This window comes from Bos grunniens, chromosome 8 (genome assembly GCF_055505025.1).
Source record: "Bos grunniens cultivar Pamir isolate PY7600 chromosome 8, Bosgru_T2T1.0, whole genome shotgun sequence".
In the NCBI taxonomy this organism is placed as follows: Eukaryota; Metazoa; Chordata; class Mammalia; order Artiodactyla; family Bovidae; genus Bos; species Bos grunniens.
Genome location: NC_141172.1, coordinates 27,115,887 through 27,138,849, shown reverse-complemented (window position 1 = coordinate 27,138,849; position 22,963 = coordinate 27,115,887). Strand labels below are relative to the sequence as shown.

Sequence of the window (22,963 nt, the reverse complement as noted above, 5' to 3'; positions counted from 1 at the left end):
AAATAAGGTACCAATAGGTGCATGAGTTTATTTCTGGGCTTTCTATCTTGTTCCATGGGTCTGTATTTCTGTTTTTGTGCCAGTATCATACTGTCTTGATGACTGTAGCTTTGTAGTATAATCTGAAGTCAGGAAGCTTGATTCCTCCAGCTCCATTCCTCTTTCTCAATACTGCTTTGGCTATTCGGGGGTCTTTTGTGTTTCCATATAAATTGTCAAATTTTTTGTTCTAGTTCTGTGAAAATAGCCATTGGTAATTTGATAGGGATCTCATTGAATCTGTAGATTAAATTAGGTAGTATAGTCATTTTCACAATATTGATTCTTCCTACCCAGGATAATGGAATATCTCTCCATCTGTTTATGTCATCTTTTATTTCTTTCATTAGTGTCTTATAATTTCCTGTGTATAGTTCTTTTGTCTCCTTAGGTAAGTTTATTCCTAGATACTTAATTCTTTTTGTTGCAATCGTGAATGGGATTGTTTCTTTAATTTCTCTGATTTTTCATTGTTAGTATATAGAAATGCAAGTGATTTCTGTATATTGATTTTGTATCCTGCTACTTCGCTCAGTTCACTGATTAGCTCTAGTAATTTTCTGATACTATCTTTAGGGTTTTCTATGTACAGTATCATGTTATCTGCAGACAATGAGAGCTTTACTTCATCTGTTCCAATCTGGATTCCTTTATTTTCTTTTCTTCCCTGCTTGCTGTAACTAGGACTTCTCGAACTATGTTGAATAGTCATGGTGAAAGTGGACACCCTTGTGTTGTTGCTGATCTTAGGGGGAATGCTTGCAGTTTTTCACCATTGAGAATAATGTTTGCTGTAGGCTTATCATTTATGGCCTTAAATATCTTGAGGTAGGTTCCTTCTATGCCCATTTTTTGAAGAGTTCTAATCATAAATGGGTGCTGAATTTTGTCAAAGGCTTTTTCTGCATCTGTTGAGATTATCGTATGGTTTTTATCTTTCAGTTTGTTATTATGGTGTATCACATTGATTGATTTCCATATATTGAAGAATCCTTGCATTTCTGCAGTAAAGCCAACTTGATCATAGTGTATGAGCTTTTTGATATGTTGCTGAATCCTGTTTGCTAAAATTTTGTTGAGGATTTTTGCATCTATGTTCATCAGTGATATTGGCCTGTAGTTTTATTTTTTTGTGTTGTCTTTGTCTGGTTTTGGTAACAGGGTGATGATGGCCTCGTAGAATGAGTTTGGAAGTGTTCCTTCCCCTGCAGTGTTTTGAAAGAGTTTTAGAAGGATAGGCTTTAGCTCTTCTCTAAATGTTTGATAGAATTCTCCTGTGAAGCCATCTGGTTCTGGGCTTTTGTTTTTTGGGAGATTTTTTGATCACAGCTTCAATCTCAGTGCTTGTAATTGGGTTGCTCATAATTCCTATTTCTTCCTGGCTCAGTCTTGGAATATTGAACGTATCTAAGAATCTGTCCATTTCTTCCAGGTTATCCATTTTATTGCCAAATAGTTGTTTATAATAGTCTCTTATAATCCTTTGTATTTCTGCATTATCTATTGTAACCTCTCCTTTTTTATTTCTAATTTTGTTGATTTGATTCTTTTCTCTTTTATTCTTGATGAGTCTGGCTAAAGGTTTGTCAATTTTGCTTATCTTCTCAAAGAACCAGCTTTTAGTTTATTAATCTTTACTATTGTTTCTTTTCATTTCTTTTTCATTTATTTCTGCTTGGATCTTTATGATTTCTTTCCTTCTACTAATTTTGAGGGTTTTTTTGTTGTTGTTGTTGTTCTTCTTCTTTTACCAGTTGTTTTAGGTGTAAAGTTAGGTTGTCTATTTGATGTTTCTCTTGTTTCTTAAGGTAGGATTGTATTGCTATAAACTTCCCTCTTTGCTTTTGCTGCATCCTAAAGGTTTTGAGTTGTTGTGTTTTCATTGTTGTTTGCTTCTAGAAATTTTTTTATTTCCCTTTTAATTTTCTCAGTAACCTGCTGGTTATTTAGAATTGTGTTGTTTAATCTCCATGTATTTGTGTTTCTTACAGTGTTTTTTCTTGCAATTGATATCTAGTCTCATAGCATTGTAGTCAGAGAAGATGCTTGATATGATTTAAATTGTCTTAAATTTACTGAGGTTTGATTTGTGACCCAAGATGTGGTCTATCCTAGAGAATGTTCCATATGCACTTGAGAAGAAGGTATATTCTTCTGCATTTGGATGGAATGTCCTGAAGATATCACTGAGATCCATCTCATCTAATGTATCATTTAAGACTTGTGTTTCCTTATTAATCTTCTGTTTTGATGATCTGTCCATTGGTATGAGTGGGGTGTTAAAGTCTCCTGCTATTATTGTGTTACTATCAATTTCTGCTTTTATGTCTGTTAGTGTTTGTCTTATGTATTGAGGTACTCCTATGTTGGGTGCATAGATATTTACAATTGTTATGTCTTCCTCTTGGATTGATCCCTTGATCATTATGTAGTGTCCTTCCTTGTCTCTTGTAATCTTTATTTTAAGGTCTGTTTTGTCTGATATGAAGATTGATACTCCAGTTTTCTTTTACTTCCCATTTGCATGGAATATATTTTTCTCTTCTCTCACTTTCAGTCTATATGTGTCCTTATGTCTGAATTGGGTTTCTTGTAGACAGCATGTATATGGGTCTGTTTTTGTATCCATTCGGCCAGTCAGTGTCTTTTGGTTGGAGTATTTAATCCATTTACATAAAGTAATTATTGATACAAATGTTCCTATTGCCATTTTCTTAATTGTTTGGGTTTGATTTTGTAGATCTTTTTTCTTCTCCTGTGTTTCTTGACTATATAAGTCTGTTTAACATTTGTTGTAAAGCTGGTTTGGTGGTACTGAATTTTCTTAACCTTTGCTAGTCTGAAAAGCTTTTTATTTCTGCATCAGTTTTGAATGAGATCCTTGCTGGGTATAGTAATCTTGGTTGTAGATTTTTCCGTTTCAGTACTTTAAATATATCCTGCCATTCCCTTCTGGCAGGGAGTTTCTGCAGAGTTTCTGCTGAAAGATCAGCTGTTAGGCATATGGCGTTTCCTTTGTATGTTACTTGTTGCTTTTACCTTGCTACTTTTAATATTCTTCATTTGTGTTTAGTCTTTGTTAGCTTGATTAGTATGTGTCTTGGCATGTTTTCGGAGAAGGCGATGGCACCCCACTCCAGTACTCTTGCCTGGAAAATCCCATGGATGGAGGAGCCTGGAAGGCTGCAGTCCATGGGGTCGCTAAGAGTCAGACACGACTGAGCGACTTCCCTTTCACTTTTCACTTTCATGCATTGGAGAAGGAAATGGCAACCCACTCCAGTGTTCTTGCCTGGAGAATCCCAGGGATGGGGGAGCCTGGTCGGCTGCCGTCTATGGGGTCGCACAGAGTTGGACACGACTGACGCGACTTAGCAGTAGCAGTGGCATGTTTTTCCTTGGGTTTATCCTGTATTGGACTCTTTGTGCCTCTTGGACTTAATTGACTATTTCCTTTTCCATGTTGGGGAAATTTTCAACTATAATCTCTTCAAAAATTTTCTCATACTCTTTCTTTTTCTCCTGGGAGCCCTCTAATTTGAATGTTGGTGCATTTGATATTGTCCCAGAAGTCTCTGAGACTGTCCTTAGTACTTTTCATTCTTTTTACTTTATTCTGCTCTTCAGAAGTTTTTTCCACCATTTTAGACTTCCCTGCTGGCTCAGATGGTAAAACGTCTGCCTATAATGTGGGAGACCCAGGTTCAATCCCTGGGTTGGGAAGATCCTCTGGAGAAGGCAATGGCACCCCACTCCAGTATTCATGCCTGGAAAATCCCATGGAGGGAGGAGCATGGTAGGCTACAGTCCATGGGGTTCAAAGAGTTGGACACGACTGAGCGACTTCACTTTCACTTTCTTTCCACCATTTTATCTTCCAGCTCACTGATTAGTTCTTCTGCTTCAGATATTGTGCTATTGATTTCTTCTAGAGTATTTTTAATTTCAGTAATTGTGTTGTTTTTCTTTGTATGTTTATTCTTTATTTTGTCTGGGTCTTTGTTAATTCTTGCATTTTCTCCATTTTGTTTTCAAGGTTTTTGATCATCTTTACTATCATTATTCTGAATTCTTTTTCAGATGGTTTGCCTATTTCCTCTTCATTTATTTGGAATTCTGTATTTCTAGTTTGTTCTTTCATTTGTGTTCTATTTATCTGCCTTTTCATTATTTTTTTTTAAGTTATTGTGTTTGAGGCTCCTTTTCCCAGGCTTCAAGGTTGAATTCTTTCTTCCTTTTGATTTCTGCCATCCTAAAGTTGGTCCAGGGACTTACCTGGTGGCTCAGATGGTAAAGTGCCTGCCTACAATGCCGGAGACCTGGGTTTGATCCCTGGGTCGGGAAGATCCTCTGGAGAAGGAAATGGCAACCCACTCCAGTACTCTTGCCTGGAAAATCCCATGGATGGAGGAGCGTAGTAGCTACAGTCCATGGGGTCACAAAGAGTCGGACACGACTGTGTGACTTCACTTCAAGATTGGTCCAGTGGTTTGTGTAAGCTTCATATAGGGTGAGATTTGGGCTGAGTTTTTTGTTTGTTTGTTTGTTTTTCCTCTGATGGGCAAGGCTGAGTGAGGTGATAATCCTGTCTGATGATGATTGGCTTTGTATTTCTGTTTGTTTGTATTTAGATGGGTAGCACAGTGTGCTACTGGTGGTTAGGTGATGCCAGGTCTTGTATTCTAGCGGTTTTCTTTGTGTGAGTTCTCACTATTTGACACTCCCTAGGGTTAGAATGATCTCTGTTCATTTCCAAGGCAAACTATTCAATATCACAGTAATCCAAGTCTGTGCCCCAACCAGTAATGCTGAAGAAGCTGAAGTTGAACGGTTCTATGAAGACCTACAAGACCTTCTAGAACTAACACCCAAAAAGATGTCCTTTTCATTATAGGGGACTGGAATGCAAAAGTAGAAAGTCAAGAAACACCTGGGGTAACAGGCAAATTTGGCCTTGGAATACAGAATGAAGCAGGGCAAAGACTAATAGAATTTTGCTAAGAGAACACACTGGTCGTAGCAAACACCCTCTTCCAACAACACAAGAGAATACTCTACACATGGACATCACCACATGGTCAACACTGAAATCAGATTGATTATATTCTTGGTAGCCAAAGATGGAGAAGCTCTATACAGTCAGTAAAAACAAGACTGGGAGCTGACTGTGGCTCTGATCATGAGCTCCTTATTGCCAAATTCAGACTTAAATTGAAGAAAGTAGGGAAAACCACTAGACCATTCAGGTATGACCTAAATCAAATCCCTTATGATTATACAGTGGAAGTGAGAAATAGATTAAAGGGACTAGACCTGATAGATAGAGTGCCTGATGAACTATGGACGGAGATTCAAGACATTGTACAGGAGACAGGGATCAAGACCATCCCCATGCAAAAGAAATGCAAAAAAGCAAAATGGCTGTCTGGGGAGGCCTTACAAATAGCTGTGAAAAGAACAGAAGTGAAAAGCAAAGAAGAAAAGGAAAAATATAAGCATCTGAATGCAGAGTTCCAAAGAATAGCAAGGAGAGATAAGAAAGACTTCCTCAGCAATCAATACAAAGAAATAGAGGAAAACAACAGAATGGGAAAGACTAGAGATCTCTTCAAGAAAATGAGAGATACCAAGGGAACATTTCATGCAAAGATGGGCTCGATAAAGGACAGAAATGGTATGGACCTAACAGAAGCAGAAGATATTAAGAAGAGGTGGCAAGAATACACAGAAGAACTGTACAAAAAAGATCTTCATGACCCAGATAATCACGATGGTGTGATCATGTATAGATTGTAGTAAATGGTGGAGAGTTTGTCTGCTTGAAACTCAAGGCTGAAGTACGCTGAGCACTTAGGACAACTAAGGTAAAAGGAAGGTGATGCAGAAGGAATAATGAAGTCATGAATACACGGTTCTCAGAGATGACTGTGAGTCATTCTAGGTTCCAAAAAGGAGGATGACCAGGTGATATTAAAAAAAAAAGCTGAAAAGTTAATTAAATTTCATAGTGCCATTAAAATCGACAGCTATAACAGAGGGGGATAAAAAGGAGAAAAAAGAAAAAAAAATTCAAAAGAATTTACAGAACAAGTCAAAACATAAGAATAATAAATGTTTTTCTTGAGTCACCTCTGTCAGAGTCCTTTCCCTCGCTGGGAGTCACAGTCCACCTCACCTCCCTAGGATGCCCTCCAAAACTCTGCTGTTCTCTGGACCTGTTGTGGGGGCAGCTCAAATTCTAATCTGGTTCTATTCCTATATTTTCTTGCCTCCAATATCTACAGCCATCAGAACTAGTGCGTTTTTTTGTGGGAGCTCTCAATGACCTTTTATATATTCCATAGACACAGAGTCTGCCTAGTTGATGATGTGAATTTAATGTGCAGCTTGTACAGCTGGTGGAAAGGTTTTGAGTCTTCTCCTTTAGTCACACTGCCCCTGGGTTTCAATTGTGGTTTTATTTCCACCTCTGTCTGTGGGTCGTCCACTGGGGTTTGCTCCTGAGGCTGCCCTGGGGGACTTGGGTTTGCCCTGTGAAGGCCAGGTGTGGAGGTGGTGCAGCTGCTTGGGTCCAGGGGTTCTGGCAGCACCACGTACTCAGGGGAGTTGGCGGCTAGAGCAGCAGGAAATATAGTGCTCCAGAAGGGTATGGCAACCAGTATTGGCCAATGTGCTCCAGTATTCTTGCCTGGAGAACCTGCCTCCCTGACAGAGAAGCCTGATAGTCCATAGGGTTGCAAAGAGTTGGACACTACTGAGGCGACCCTGTGTGCATAGACGCAAGACTTGTTTTGCCTGTGGCAGCTCTATCCCAGTGAGCGTTGAGTGTGATGGTGGTGCAGCTGCTTGGCTTGCGGGGACCCTGGCGGCACCAAGTGTGCAGGGACACAGACTGCCTCTGCTGCAGGAGTTATGGTCTTATCAGAGTCTTTTTTCTAGCCTCTTGTAGCTGGCAATCAGAAGGCCACTTTGACCGGTCTTTCTCCGTAGCTCTGCCCGTTCAGGCCCTTAGAGGGCTCCCTTGCCTGGGATCTTTCTCTATTGTTCAGTGTGTCAGGAACATAGAGGGGTCCCCCTGCCTGGGGTCCTACTCTGTAGTTCAGTGCATCAGGTGTTTGATGGGCCAGCCTCTCTGTTGTTCAGCTGCCAATGCTGTGGGGCATGTGGGGAGAGAGAGGCTATGGTGATGGCCCCACCCTCTACACCTGACTCAGCAGTATCACCTTGCTTCCATGGCTGCCCAGCTTTCCTCCACAGGCATTTCCCACCACAGTCTCCTCCCTCACATCTCCTCGATCTGTCTTTCCGTAGTCAACAGCAGCCCTCACCCTGAGATTGAGCCACAATCCCTAAACTCCAGCTCGCAGCTGTTACACCTTCCAGGGGATCTACATCTCTGTATGTATGGCTCTGGCAGGGATTGTCTGATTCTCATTCCATTTAGGCTGCCACAGATCAGCTGTTTCACTCTCAGCCTTAGATGTTTCTCCTGTGACTCAGACAGTTGCCCCAATGTGGGGATCCGACCCCTGCTTCAGTTCCCCTACCCAATGAGGGCAGGTCCAGTCCTACTAACACTCCTGTTTTTCCCCCTAGTTCCTTCATCCTACCGAGTTTTGCATGGGTCTATATATTCTTTTTTACTGGTCAGGTACTCCTCTCTGCTCTCAGCCGGTATTCCACATGCACTTCTATGTCTGAAGGTGTATCCTGATGTATCCGTGGAGAGAGATGTACTCCACATCCACCTACTCCTCCACCCTCTTGTTCTCCCCCATACAAATGCTTTTTGAATGTGTATTATGGGCCAGAAACTGTACTAGCCTTTGGGGAAACAAACAGACACACAAATAACAATCACAACAACATATGTATGTCTATATATCTCATTGTTTCTTTCTTCAAGATAGAGATGGTGTAATTCCAGTATACTGTGGTAAATATGTTGGAGAAGGCAATGGCACCCCACTCCAGTACTCTTGCCTGGAAAATCGCATGGACGGAGGAGCCTGGTAGGCTGTAGTCCACGGGGTCGCTGAGGGTCGGACACGACTGAGCGGCTTCACTTTCACTCTTCACTTTCATGCATTGGAGAAGGAAATGGCAACCCACTCCAGTGTTCTTGCCTGGAGAATCCCAGGGACGGGGGAGCCTGGTGGGCTGCCGTCTATGGGGTCGCACAGAGTCGGACACGACTGAAGTGACTTAGCAGCAGCAGTGGTAAATATGTACCCATAAGATGCAGTTCTGCATCCATTTAGATAGTTATTCATCTATGAAACATACTTAGAAAACCCAAGGGTTGGCTGGGAATTTCTTAGAAGAAAATTAAAGCTTGCACGGGGCTTTGAAGTGTGAGGAAAGATGAGAAGGGCATTTCAGCAGAGAGTAGAATGTGCAGGTGCGTGGAAGCATGAATGGCCAGACAGCCTCAGTGCAGCAGTAAGTGCAAGGAGAGTGCAGGAGACGAGGTTGAATGAGACAGGTGGCAGCCAGGTAATGGGAGAACTTTTTTCTTTGTCATTTTTAAGATACTTGAATCTTTACTATGGAGCAGGGAGACTAAATTAAGGTTTGAGATAAGGAATGAAGTGGTCAGATTTCCTTACTAAATTGGGGCTTTGGGAGGCACATTTGCAGGCCATAAATAGTGAATAATGAAGTTGGTAATGAAATAATGAAGAATGTGAGTTTGTAGGCTAGATGAGTACTGGTGAAGATTTGAGACTAGATAGTGATGATGAGTGGTGTCAGAAGAAAGGATATGAAGCTGATTTAGTAAAAATGGGAACGTGAAAGGCAGGGAAGGGTGGTTCCCAAGATGGGCAGTATGATTAACTAATATTGGGAAAACAAAAAGAGGAACAGGCTTTTTTTGCCCCCCCCCCCTCCTTTTTTGTTAGCGAAGAAAAGGGAGACAATGATGAGTTTTGTTCTGGAAATACTGAGTTTAAGGTAAAGTGGAGTGAGTGATCAGCGGGATATGAGAGTCTAGACCTCAGGGGAAAAGTCAGAGCTAAAGATAAAGGTTTGAGATTGATGAACATAATTCTTCTGGCAAATAAAGAAGGTGGTATAGCAATTGACAGGAGAAACAAGACATTATGGATAAGTGGGAAGGCTAGGACATACATTTTGAGAGATTAATTATGCCACTGGAGTTTGAAGTCTTTGAGGAATGGAGTTCTGTCTCCTTAATTTTTATATGCTCAGCATCTATCATAGTGCTTGATACCCAGTAGGTGCTTGATGAATGTTTGTTGAATGAGTCAAACTTTTTTACCATTGCCCAGTCTCTAAACACAATTAAAACTACCTCCAGATTCCAGTGCAAGTCTTGCTGATACTGTCTTCATTTTTTATTTTTAATTATTTTTAAAATTTTACTTTATTTAGTTTGACTGGGCTGGATCTTAGTTGTGGCACAAGGGATCCAGTTCCCTGACTAAGGATGGAACCTGGGTTCCCTGCATTGGGAGCATAGAATCTTAATTTCTGGACCACCAGGGAAGTCCCGTGTCTTCATTTTTTGATTGCTGAAAATAGCATGTGTATTTACTTTGCATAATCTACGTCTAGAGGAGAAAGCCTAGATTCACACTGGCAACAAATTTTATAGGTAGCAACTAATTTGATTTCTATGAAGTGGAAAGATGATAACTTCTATTGTTAGGAAAAATTTTAGAGTAGAATCGAGTCAAAGAGAATGTAACAGGTGAAGATTTTGAGTGGCCACATCTTTACATGTGATTCTTACCTTAAAAATGTGAATGATAATATTTGGTAATACATAGTTAACTTTGCTTTTTAATTTTCAGATCATTTATGTGGAATGCAAAGGCCACAGAATAATTTTTAATTAATAAAGCTGACAGTTATTTTAAAGTTGAAACATGATCATATGCCTCTAATAGCCCAGTTTTAAGTGACTTATTAATGACTCTCTGAATGTTACTTATGAAACTTATGGTCTTTGAGCCTGTTTCCATTTTTGGTTTCTTGATCCTGATTCTGAAGATCAGCTGTGCAAGACATACAGGTGTTAGCACAGCTGGCTTGCTGATGGCAGCTCTGTCCATATAGCTGTCTTGTGTGTCATCATTCATGTTGTTCAGTGTCATTCTGACCTAGCCAAGCTAAAAATGGTACTTCAGCTCAAGAGGGATTTAAAAACCTTGACAAACTAAAGATAAGAGACCACAGAATGTCGTGTCCATGTGCTTACCAGTACATCTAAATAACTAATTTCAGTGTGTATCTGTCTTTACCCTTTGGAATAATTTGCCCTAGGGAAGAAAATATCTCTGTGTGGAGAACTCTTAACAATTCATAAATACATCTTTCTGTACTCAAGTATGTGTTTTCTGTTTGTTTAAACAGATCAAGGTCACAGTAATCTATCTGCAAGGAGCAGTCTATGGTATATAACCTACGCCTCAGATTTATCATCCTGCCTAGTGCCTTTATACAATGTCTGTGATTATATCATCCTATTTTCCAGGTTGATAATTTGATTTGAGGGTTCAGTTTTTCAGATCCTTAATTGGGATGTAGCCCAGCTTGATAATTTGATTCAAGAGATCAGTTTTGTAGTTCCATAATTAGGATGGAACAATAATGTGTGGGGTGGTTGTGGTCGTGGTAGATTTTGCCTTTTTTTTCTGGTGACAGCAGAGAGAGTTCTGGCTCTTCTCCAGAGTTGGAGGTTAAATTAAATAACTTGCAGCAAAAGCAGGCTAGTTTCTCACTTCCTTCTTTTCAAAGGAGGGGTTTCTGCGCTTGCTGCAGTGCCAGTGGAGTGCCTGCTTCTGCTGCACAGGCCAGGGTCTCCATCCCACAGGTACGGAGCACAGCAGGAGCTGTTGCACATACCTTGGGACCTTGTAGTTTGGGGATCTTCCAAGTGAGATTATGGCCATTGTGTAAGGAAGATTGCTCACAGGTACCTGTCTCTCAGTATGGTAATTGTGTGTGTGTGTGTGTCTGTGTGTCTGTGTCTGTGTGTGTTGAAGGTTCAGGGAGAAAATACATGAATGAATGAAAAATGTGTGCAGGTCCAATGAAACTACTGAGGAAAATCAGGGTGTTTCGATAACAATCTTCACTGCTGACCACAAAACTACTTTTATGACACACATTTTTGCTAAGCCTGCCAGACAAGGGACAAAGAGAAGGAAAAATAAAATGGTGTTGACTTTTAGGTAGGGAAATGGAAGGAGTAACAAGATCTTGAGCAATTTGCTCATCTGTTAACTGTCAGTGTAGATACTCAGAGGCACTGTTATGTGTTGCTAGGAGCCCTGGACACATTTCCCCAGATTAGGGCTGGCAGTAGCTCTTTCACAAGGTGGATGGCAGAATGAAGTGTGATAGTGTGGAGAGCACTTTGAAAGTATGAAGTACTTTTGGAAGTGCTAGCGGTATTGTTACTAATAAGAACAGTACTACACTCTATCCATTTCATGAACTAACTTGTTAAGGAAAAGGCAAAAGGGGGAAATATCCATTTAATCATCACCGTCTAACTTGTGAATGTCATTTCTGCTGTGATGATGTGCTTTAATCCCTGCTTCTGTCACTGGACACATACCATGTTTTTTGGTTATCCTCGCTTTCCTACTACTTCATAGAATTTGTGAGTTTGGAATGACGTTCATATTTGATCACATGCTCACTGAGAACCTCCGTATGTATAGGGTCTTTCTGTTGCTAGTGTTATTACAGAGCATATGGTCCATACTGGTGAATACCCTTCTCTCTCTTTACAAAAGATCTCCATGAAATTAAAAGACGCTTGGAAGGAAAGTTATGACCAACCCAGATAGCATATTCAAAAGCAGAGACATTCCTTTGCTTGGAAGGAAAGTTATGACCAACCTAGATAGCATATTCAAAAGCAGAGACATTACTTTGCCAACAAAGGTCCGTCTAGTCAAGGCTATGGTTTTTCCAGAGGTCGTGTATGGATGTGAGAGATGGACTGTGAAGAAAGCTGAGCGCCGAAGAATTGATGCTTTTGAACTGTGGTGTTGGAGAAGACTCTTGAGAGTCCCTTGGACTGCAGGGAGATCCAACCAGTCCATTCTGAAGGAGATCAGCCCTGGGATTTCTTTGGAAGGAATGATGCTAAAGCTACAACTCCAATACTTTGGCCACCTCATGCGAAGAGTTGACTCATTGGGAAAGACTCTGATGCTGGGAGGGATTGGGGCAGGAGGAGAAGGGGACGACAGAGGATGAGATGGCTGGATGGCATCACTGACTCGATGGATGTGAGTCTGAGTGAACTCTGGGAGTTGATGATGGACAGGGAGGCCTGGCGTGCTGCGATTCACGGGGTTGCAAAGAGTTGGACACGACTAAGCGACTGAACTGAACTGAACTGATGCCTGTGCTACTTGTTTAACCAAATTTTCTGTAGTTTAGTTAGACCCAATCAAGTTATCTATCAGACTATGTAAAACTTGAAAGAAGAAGCCAGAAAGTATCTATGAGATGGCATCCTATATGTTAGTGGTATAAGGTTTACTCGCTAGAAATTGTTTATACATTCTCTGGTGAGATGTGATCATTAAAAAATTTTTTATAGATGGTGAAAAATATAGTCTTTCTTGCTATATCTCTGAGGCAGGGGGATGGCCAACATTTTCTGTAGAGGGCCAGATAGTAAATATTTTAGGCTTTGTGGACCATATGGTTTCTGTCTCAACTATTCAACTCTGTCCTCTTAGCTGGAAAGCAGCCAAAGACAATAGCTAAGTGAGTGGGTGTGGCTGTGTTCCAATAAAACTTTATTTACAGTAACAGGCGGTGGTCTGGATTCAGTCCTTGGGTTGTAGTATGCCAACTGCACTCTGCTCTCTAGGGCATAAGATGAAAAAGAATACATAGGCTGCTCTGGTGTATATGATGAAAAATAGGATAAAGAGAGACGGGAAAGTGATGAGGAATCAATGGAAGTGAAAGGAAGTACAGAAGAGGAAGTAGGAAAAAGGAAGGTGGGGAATGGAGGCATAGTAAAACGTGAACACAGGATGATAAGAGTGGAAGTTGCGGGAAATATTGTTGAGATCTGTATATGATGGGAATCTCTCTGGTAAGGTTTATTTTGAAGTATTGGAGGCCTTAATGGATTGGAACAAATGAAATTTTAGGCAGGCCTGATTATCATTTACTTTTCCCAGGCATTCAAGATTCAGACACTGTATACATCTTCTTACACGTGTTCTCAAATGTATCTGAGTTTTTCATCAACAACCCTTACTGCTTTTTCCTGGGTATTCTATTGGTAAAAATACAACTAGTATCATATTTCATGAATTTTTAAAAATAGCTGGAACATTGGGTGCAAAAGTCTTTATAGTTGTGTGTGATAAAAGATGCAGGTTCTTATTTTGGGAATTGAATGTTTTTCTAAAAATGGCTAGCTTAATTTTATAGTTGATGTATCTAGCAGAAATAGTTTTTTGCGTGTTAGTAAGAGTACAGAACGGAGAAGGCAATGGCACCCCACTCCAGTACTTTTGCCTGGAAAATCCCATAGACAAAGGAGCCTGGTGGGCTGCAGTCCATGGGGTCGCTAGAGTCGGACACGACTGAGCAACTTCACTTTCACTTTTCACTTTCATGCATTGAAGAAGGAAATGGCAACCCACTCCAGTGTTCTTGCTTGGAGAGTCCCAGGGACGGGGAAGCCTGGTGGGCTGCCGTCTATGGGGTAGCACAGAATCGGACACGACTGAAGCAACTTAGCAGCAGCAGCAAGAGTACAGAAAATTACGAAAGATTGGCTTGAGATAAAAGGCTAATCAGAGGAATAGAAACAGTGCGGTATAGATCTAAAGAATTACTTAAATCTGGAACTAAATTGTTGCAATAAATTAAATATTTCTTAACGGTGTTTTGAACTTGTTAAGTTTTATTTATTTTTTGTCATTTGCCTCTGTTTCTCTTGTTTCTTATGGCATATCTATGAGAAATATCTGCTTTCTGAAAGTATGTAATAAGAAAGGGAGAAAGTAAACTACATTTTCTAAAAATCAAAATTTTAGAATGGAGTAATACGGGTATGCTTTCCTTTAGTTTTTGTGAAAATATTATAAAATTATACAGTTTTTATAGGAAGTTATAAAAATGTATACAATTTTGCAATTGAGATTTATACTGTGAAATTCTTTGAAAAAATTTATGTTAAAATGAAGCGTTAGTCATTTTAAAGTAGAAAAATATTATATATGTGTTACTCATATCTATAAATAAACCAGAGTAAAAAGAATATAGAATCTAATTATAGGATGAATAATGATATACTGTAGCAGAATTAAAGGCTGGCTTTTGAAATTATGATTTCCAATTAATTTTAAATTTGAAATTATAATTTAATCCATGGATAGGTGATGATGGTGTTTTAATCCTAATTCACACTAAAATCTTTATTTTAAAAGGTGAACCTAATTTTCCTAGTAGGGTGAGAAACAGTTTTATTGTTTTAATATTGTTACTTCAAAATTTTTTTTGACAGTACAGAAATTTACTTTAAATTCTCATTTTTGAAAGGGACCATTTAGTATCCAGTGGGCAGTATTTCCTAAAGAAATCCTGCTTCTGCCTTTTCTGCTCGTAGTCACTTTGTTCTCAGCCTGTATATTCTGTTTTTAGTGCAGTAGGCGAGAGTCTTTCCTTACTGTTCTGTGTTGAACTGTTTCCTGTTTATTCTTATTCACACTCTGATATTCAGACGCGCCTTTTGCATTCTTTCCGAGCCCCCCCCCCCCCCACTCCTTTAGTTTTGGTCGTCTTTCCCTCCTGCTCTTTGCCGCACTGTTAGATTTTCACTAGCCCTAGTGTCACTGTTTTATATTCTTTCAACATGATGCGTTCACTCCCTTTATCCATTAAAATAAAAGCATTTCTGGTCAATCCTTTATCAAGACTTAAAAAAAACTTCTTGAAATATTTGGCGAACATTTTAGTTTGCCTATTTTCAAAGTTTTGATTTAACATAAAAGTGGGAAAAAAACTCTTATATTTTAGTAGAAATATTTGTGATGTTATTTGTGTTATATATCATGGGCACTGTCTCTTTGTGGCACCTCCAACATTCAACAGATAATTTATAATTAAATGAGAGTATTAACACATGCATGCTGTTCAAATAATGTTGTAATTGTGATGCCCATCATTAGGTTTAGCAAAACAACTGCATTTTGATTTTTTTCCCTATCTCATACAAATACGAAGAGTTACTTCGTTTGGCAAATTAAATAATGTTGTAGTGAAAATGTTAATTTGACAATAAATCACAGTTTTAAATGCCAGATGCCCCTGCTTAATGTTCAGAAAGTTTATTTAGAGGATATACAATGTGGCTTACTGTTCCTGTATGTCAGACTTCACAGATGAAGTATGATGCCTGATATTAATCGGGTTAAAGGACCGCCAGCGCCTGGAGTGTGTTGTGGATCGTACCTACGTTGCTCATAGCCGCCCCCCACCCCCTGCCCTCCCACCCTTTGCCCATATTAGCAATCTGCTTTTGTACTTTGACATCCAGGATTTCCCTAGTGGATTTTGTCACAGAAAAAAGAGAATCATCAATATCGCAGTTAAACTTGACTTTCAAAGCTAATAGTATCTCATTTGGGGGCTCAAATTTAATAAATTTTCTTTGATTCTGGGTGAGTTTTTAAACATCAAACAATGAATTGGCCAGGGTGCAGTAAAATATTTAGATCTATTGACTGTTGTTCAGAAGGGTAGAAGGCACAACACTAGTGGTTTGATGTTGATAAATTCTCAGGACCTTAATCCACATTAATGTTTTCTTTTATCTGAGTGCAGATTGGTGACAAAAAAAAAAAAAGAGCAAGAGAAGGTGTCCATGCATATAAAATATAAAACCTCAAGCAAAGGCATTTGTAGAATGTGATTTATTTTGTTAAGTGAGTTAAAAGTGTTCTCATCCTAACTGAAGACTAGAGAGTGTTTGTTACAGATAAATATATGCATTCTGTATTGGGACTCTGGTATGACTATTGTACTCACACTATTATACAAATTGCATTATAGTGTATGTTTTACAGCATACACTTTGACATGCAGTTATTGGCAGAAAAATTTTCAGCTCATCTTAGGAGGATAAGGATGTTTATAGCCTAGATTAGCACAAACTATGAAAGATGTCATCATGTGTGTGTGTGTTTGCTGACGTAAGGAAACCTTATGTTGTATGATAGTTCATTCATAGAGTAAGAAATAATTCAAAGTTTTACAAGCTACCCGAATGGAATAGGAAAATGAAGGTGAGGGTTCCTATCATTTATTATTACCAAGTTATATATGAAGTTGCCAAGATAAAACTAGAGATATAAATACAGGTATTTGAACAATGGTGGTTCTCCCCATTCTTGCCCTTTGCTACCTTGTAAAAACTCATTTCGTCCTGTGACTTTAAGCTAGTTGTATACTCTTTATCAAAGACACAGTGTCAAAGAGATAAAATTTTAAAACCTCTTCAGGCATAAGAAAAGTTAGGAAATATGCTTACATATGAAAACTCTTCTCATTAAACTATGTGATTAAAGATTAGAGCCTACTGATCTTAAAATTAAACTGTGGAATTTTTGAGGCTTTTACTAAATTTGGAAATTAAAAATGAAAATACCTGTTTCTAAGCATTTTCTTTTATTCATATTATATAGTGAGTATTTCTCATTTGTCCAGAAGGTGGCAGTGTAATATCAACTGCATGTGATGCAGAGACTGGCTTGCGAATTGGTATTTCTCCCATATCGTATCTGTGATGTGTTTGTATTGTTGCCTTTCTCAACACTTCAAGTATAGTACAAATACTACTGATTTTATCCATTATCTTATTTAGAAGTCATGTGACCAAGTTGGTTTATATGTATTTAATCATTAAGATTCACATTTAATAAGAGTAAAGAGAGCAAACAAACCTCTTGCTAGTGTATTTTTAAGTCTCCTTGTGTGTTGAACATGTTTGTTTTTATTCTAGAGTAGGTACTGAAGTTGTCTTCTCGAAGACTAGTGCCTAATAACTATCTTCTTTAATATATACCCATTAATACTGTTTAAATTAAATATGTTATTAAGAGAGTGTGAATAAGTAAGAGATTGCTGTTTATTTTTGATTCTTGTGGGCTTGTTTTTCCTTGTTTCCTTTTTCTTTTGAGGGTGGAACAGTGAAAAAAATAATTCAAAACCTCTTGATCAGAAGAGCTCCAGCGACTCTTCTTCCCTCTGCTCATTTCAAGCAGGAGGATGCTTTTTCTTCTTAACATTCTCCCCCAGCACTCTGAATTAGAGATTTATTTGCAACGAAAAATCAATTAGTCCTAAATTTATTCATGGATTTCAGGTCTAGCGATCAATGCAAGTCCACTCAGTGGGCTCAAGGGGACCCAGTTCATCCCAGTTAATGTGTCTGAAGGGGAATTACCATTGATGCTATTTTTTTCCCTTTAGGTCAGAGATCAGATCTCGCTGTCACGGACTGCGGCAAGTAGGAATGACTTCACCCTGCAGCTACCCAGACTGCACCTGGAGACCTTTGCAATGGAGGGGCTCAAGGGCGGGCCAGAGGTTGTAGCGTGCCAGGTTAGAGTCTAAATAACATTGTTTGCTACTGACACATGTAGAAAAATAAATTGCACATACTGGGGAGAATGGAAGAAGCCTCAAAGTCTTGCGACTAACTTAAAGGAGATGCAAATAATTTTTCCTCATTTTTCTTCTGTCATGTAACACTATGTTTCACAAGTAATTGTATTTTTTTCTTCAGAGCCTAGAACTAGCCCCTTAAATAATCAGAAAAGTATTTTTTACCAAGGAAAAAAATATATGTTTCATAGCTCAGTACAGTATTAACATTCTTTCTGGGCAGCAGACGACAATAAGACACTAGGCTGTTATCTCTTCAAGCTTGTCTGAATTTGTAGCTCTAATTCTTTTAAAATAAACCACTTTAGATAAAATTATCAGGGGAGATATTTGACATTTTTCAATGTTAATTCCAAAATATATCCAATATTCTTAGGTGGTAATTTCAACAAATCTAGAACCTAGCTCTTCTTTGCATGAAGAGTATTTTATACTTTAGTGATTAGTTTTAATGAACATTGTAATTAATATGTGCCAAAGGAGTTATTTAATTTATAAAACTCAAAGCACCAAATCATAAAACCTTAAATAACTTTAAACTTAATAAAAATATTTATTTTCAGAAGCTGCAGCTAGCCTTCTGTTCTAGATTACTGTTAGGTTATTGTGATTTTTTTTTTCCTTAGGCTTAAAAATATTTTTTAATCAGACAAAACAAAATTTAGTATGTATTTTATTCTCTCTTTAATGTCCAATTTCTTTATTACAAAAATCTATCAAAGTTATATAAACTATAGGGAGCCTGATAATTCCAAAAGAGGTTGTCCTTGTTCAATAAAACCCTAAAGTTTTCAGTGTATTTAAGAGAAATATCTCTTAAAACTCTGTCTCTGCTTCACATTTTGAGATTTGAGATGAACTTTTTCATTCTTGAAGTTTATGACCCTGTGAAATTTTAACTTTGCACAAAATTAATGTCAGTACAAGTTGGGCTATGTTAATTTTTTCCTACATGCTCCATACCCTAATTTAATTTGTTATTAGTACTCAAATTAATACTCAACAAAGAAAAAATACTTGCTTCTTTCATTAGAATGTCCACATATTATAGTAAAATATATGTAATTATACAGCAAAGCATAAGACACTTATTTTTAGTTATAGACTAACATACTATACTATTATTTAGTTCAAGATTAAGATGTACATTTAAAATTTTATTATATGTGAGTACAATATGATTTGATATTTTTCTAGTGGTTGTAAAATAATCCTTTACTTGGTTATCTTAATTTAGAATCTCCTAGGGCTTAGTACTTGTCATAATTCACAAATAAATACTTCTCCCAAACTCTAGATTTTGATGATTTGGAAAGAGACTGATTCCTAGGAATGCCATTTTTTAAAGCAAAACATGAACTTTCTAGAGTTCTGACATCTGTGAATAGCAAGAAGGAAATGTATAAGCTTGTATTTTAAACTACTATCTTTCCCAAGTTCTAATAAAAATAGTTATATGGGTTGCCATATACCTAAACACTTAAGTTTATATTGGTGTGCTCTAATATGCATTATAGTTTAGTAATATATGTTTTGGTTAAGTATGCAGAGAAGAGCACATGATTTGGGCCATAATAGTTTTTCAGGTGCACACGTGTGCATGCACATGCATGCAGGCATGCAATTAGTGATATGGAGTACTTTGAGGAGAAAGGCACTGTATTAGTTGAAGACCTTAATTATAATAATTATAACTGCCATTTTACTGAGCACTTACTGTGTAGCTAGTATCATGCTTAGCTCTATAAATAAGTGATCTGAATTAATTCTTACAATGGGCCTGTGAAGCAGACAGCATTATTTTCATTTTACAATTGACAAACAACAAATATAGCAGATAACTCTCCTCAGATCGACAGCAAGTAAATGGCAGGGCCTAGAGTCTGGGTTTAAGTCTAGGTATATTTGACTGAAAAGCCTGAACTGGTAAAATCTGACAGTAAAAATCAAGACATGTGTGTTAAATGGTAAGCATAAAGCCTTTGAAATCTGTGGTGGAGTTTTTCTTCCATTTATAAAGTATACATTATGCATCTGTATATGAGGTAGATCATAGTTTATGGTGTATTGTGGACACATTCACAGATAGAAAGTTTTGCTTCCATTTGATAGGCTAATATTATGGAATTCAACTTTTCACCTTTGCAGTATGTGTATGTTGTGTGTGTGTGTGTGTGTGTGTGTGTATGTATGTATATATGTATATACTTACACTAAGTATGCAACATGGAATTCACTATTTGTTTAACTTTGTAATCTGTGCTGGTGAGGTGGACTGTTCAAAGTGTGCCTCACCTTTGATTACGACGAGGAGAGGCCCACTGTGCAGGATGTGGTAGTGTCTGAATTATTTGGCCAAAATATTTAACTGTCATTTAGAGCAGTAGGAGCTGACGTTTTCCTAGATAGCCACTGTCTGTTGTTTCCAAGGGGGCATGCTTTCTTATAGGTATAATCCTGGATGGAGGGAAGACCAGTGAGCACAACTGAAGGCTGAGAGGATGAACGGATTACCTTATCTCTCTGAACCCAGAAGAGTGTGTGACTGATACACTCCTACAGGAGATAGTTCGGCTAGTCTCTGTGATGTGCTAGCTTTTAGCCTCAGTTTCCTGATCTGCAACCAAGTGGAATGCTAACAGTTCCTCAGGCTTGTACTGAGTTTGGATGAGGCAGTGCATGTGAAGTGGGGAGCACAGTGCCCAGCACAAAGGCAGCAGACAAGCAGGGTGGCTCTTGTTAGTGCACACCCACATACTGCAGTATGAGACACCTTGTGAAGATGAGATCAGTGACAGTAGTATAGCTTGATTTTATTACTTTTGGGGTGTGTGGGTGTTTTTTTTTTTGGCATGTGTTTTGTTTTTTTAAGAAATGGTGGTTGTTGTTCAGTTGCTAAATTGTGTCTGATTCTTTACATCCCCATGGACTGCAGCATGCCAGGCTTCCCTGTTCTTCACTATCTCCTGGAATTTGCTCAAACTAATGTTCATTGAGTTGGTGAGGCCACCCAACGATTTCATCCTCTGTTGACCCCTTCTCCTCCTGCCCTCAGTCTTTCCCAGCATCAGGTCTTTTCGAGTGAGTTGGCTCTTTGCATCAGGTGGCCAAAGTATTGGAACTTCAGCATCAGTCCTTCCAATGAATATTCAGGGTTGATTTCCTTTAGGATTAACCGGTTTGATCTCCTTGATGTCCAAGGGACTCTCAAAAATCTTCTCCAGCACCACTTAGGATCTTTTCTTTGTATCTTTCCATTTGGTTCTTTCATTCTTTCTTGTTTCTTCAAAGCTTTTAGTTTTGGTCAAGATCAACTTTAGCTCTCTATTTACTTTTCCTTGTTACTTGATGTTCCAGTGAGGCCAAGTTGCCAGTGAACCCCTGTCTAAGATCCTATGGCCAGTTTAGAACTATTATTCTTTGGCTTTTATCTCCTTAATAGCAGCATATTAGTCTACTAGGATACTGGACAAAAAATAAAACACCTAGATTAGACAAGTTAACTTTAGCTGAAAAACCCAGTACAGTGTGAATGCAGAGGACTTTGTAAGAAAAGATATTCTGCCCGTAATTTATTAAGGTAATACCTATTACTCATTGTCTTATACTTTGAATTCTGTTTTTTCAATGATTGTATGATGCTTTTCATATCTGGAAAATATTAGCAGACATCCAGTAAGTGTCTGTGCCTCCATTCCCATTCAACGATAACCAACACAGAACAATATCAATGTTAATATTATTGATATTATTGCATGCTTATTCCATACCAGTTACTGTGCTAAATAAACACCTTACATTTACTTTCTAATTTAATCCTTGCAACAATCCTATAAATGATGGGTGCTCTGCTTTTTCCATTTTCCAAAAGAATAAACTGAAATTTATTAAGATGAAGAAAATTGTTAAAGGTCACATATCCAGTGAGTAGGGTCACTGGTCTGTTCATTCTTTTAACCATGCCTTTCTGCCTTCTGTGCACCATGGCATAGTGGTGTGTGTGTGTGTGTCTGTGTGTGTGTGTGTGTGTGTATTTTAAGATAGCTGAGAGGAAACAAAAATAAAGAGTAGGGTCTGTCTGTAAAATATAGTTTCTTTTGTGAGAAGATCATGGCAAAAATAGAATCCAAAAGAGGTTAATGGGAAATGTTACTTAAATTGCGTATTTCAGCCTCTTCATCTATAAAATGAAAATAATAGAAGTTTCAAACTGGGTGTAATGATTGAATGAGTTAATCCATTGAAGTGCTTGGAATAGTAACAGGTACATAGTAAGCACTTACTGTTTATTAGCTTTCCACCAGCGTGAAAGCTTCATGAGGCCAAGAACTTGATTTTGTTCACAGTCACACCATCAGAGCTCAGAACCCTGCCTCACACAGAGGAGGCCCCAGTGCACGAAGCCTTGATTTCAGGCACTAGACAGGTTGACTCGGGAAGCTGCTGTGCCTAAGTCTGTGCAGGCCTTTAAGAAATTTGGGATCATTTTTTAAACTTCTAAACCCACTTCATTTAAAAGGAAAAGTCCCCTGAACCATCTCGTAAAAGTGTGTAAGGCTTAGTGCACAATAACTTTACCTCTGGAAATGTAGTATGTTTTATAAATATATGTTTATAAACACTTCATTAGAAAGGCTTCATCGTGAAACCATTTATTTATCAAGATTTTAAACAATAGAGTCTTCACCATAAATCCAGTAATCCTTTAATCACCCATAACCTACTGTGTTATTATGAAGTCCTTACTTGGTATGGTTGTTTGTTATGTATTATACCCACAACTTTTGGGATACTGTGTTTTTTTTACATTTAACTTACTTTCCAGGCATAGAAATTTCTTCCAGCTATTTTGTTGTGTTTATAAAGTTAAATCATAAAAGAGCATCTTGAAAGGATTTTTTTTTAATGTAGATAAGAAAGAAATAAATATCTGTACCTAAGTACTAAACTGTCAGGGAATAAAAATATCAAGAATCAGCCATGCTTAATAATTTTTTACATGTGTTCCCCGTTATACTGCTTGATGCAACAGGCTTCTAATTGTACAAGAATCATGTTCATTTGGGCACAATTAGAAATTAAAGAAATGTTAGAGAATTTTGCTTGGAAGCTTGTATTATTTAGATATTTTCTTCAACTTATTCCGTCCCCATAAATGAATTTTCAGATATCTGATTATTTTTTAAAACATGAAAATCAACCATTTTAAATGAAAATCTCACTAAATATCTATAATGCTATG

General features: G+C 38.1%; 1 protein-coding gene across 17 annotated transcripts in view; it reads left to right on the top strand.

The window, feature by feature from the left end:
- The window catches only part of CCDC171 (coiled-coil domain containing 171), a 340,483-nt gene that overhangs the window by 229,799 nt on the left and 87,721 nt on the right, over window positions 1-22,963 (top strand). For 15 of the 17 annotated variants that reach the window (XR_015169516.1, XR_015169518.1, XM_086415030.1 and 12 more), the window contains one exon: window positions 17,527-17,658. The exons of the other annotated variants lie outside the window; for them this stretch is intronic. Coding sequence is in view for 13 of the 15 variants with exons in the window: in XM_086415030.1 (XP_086271156.1) it covers window positions 17,527-17,658 (132 nt within the window). In the remaining 2 variants the exon portion in view is untranslated. The remainder of the gene's footprint in view (window positions 1-17,526; window positions 17,659-22,963) is intronic. 17 annotated transcript variants of the gene reach the window in all.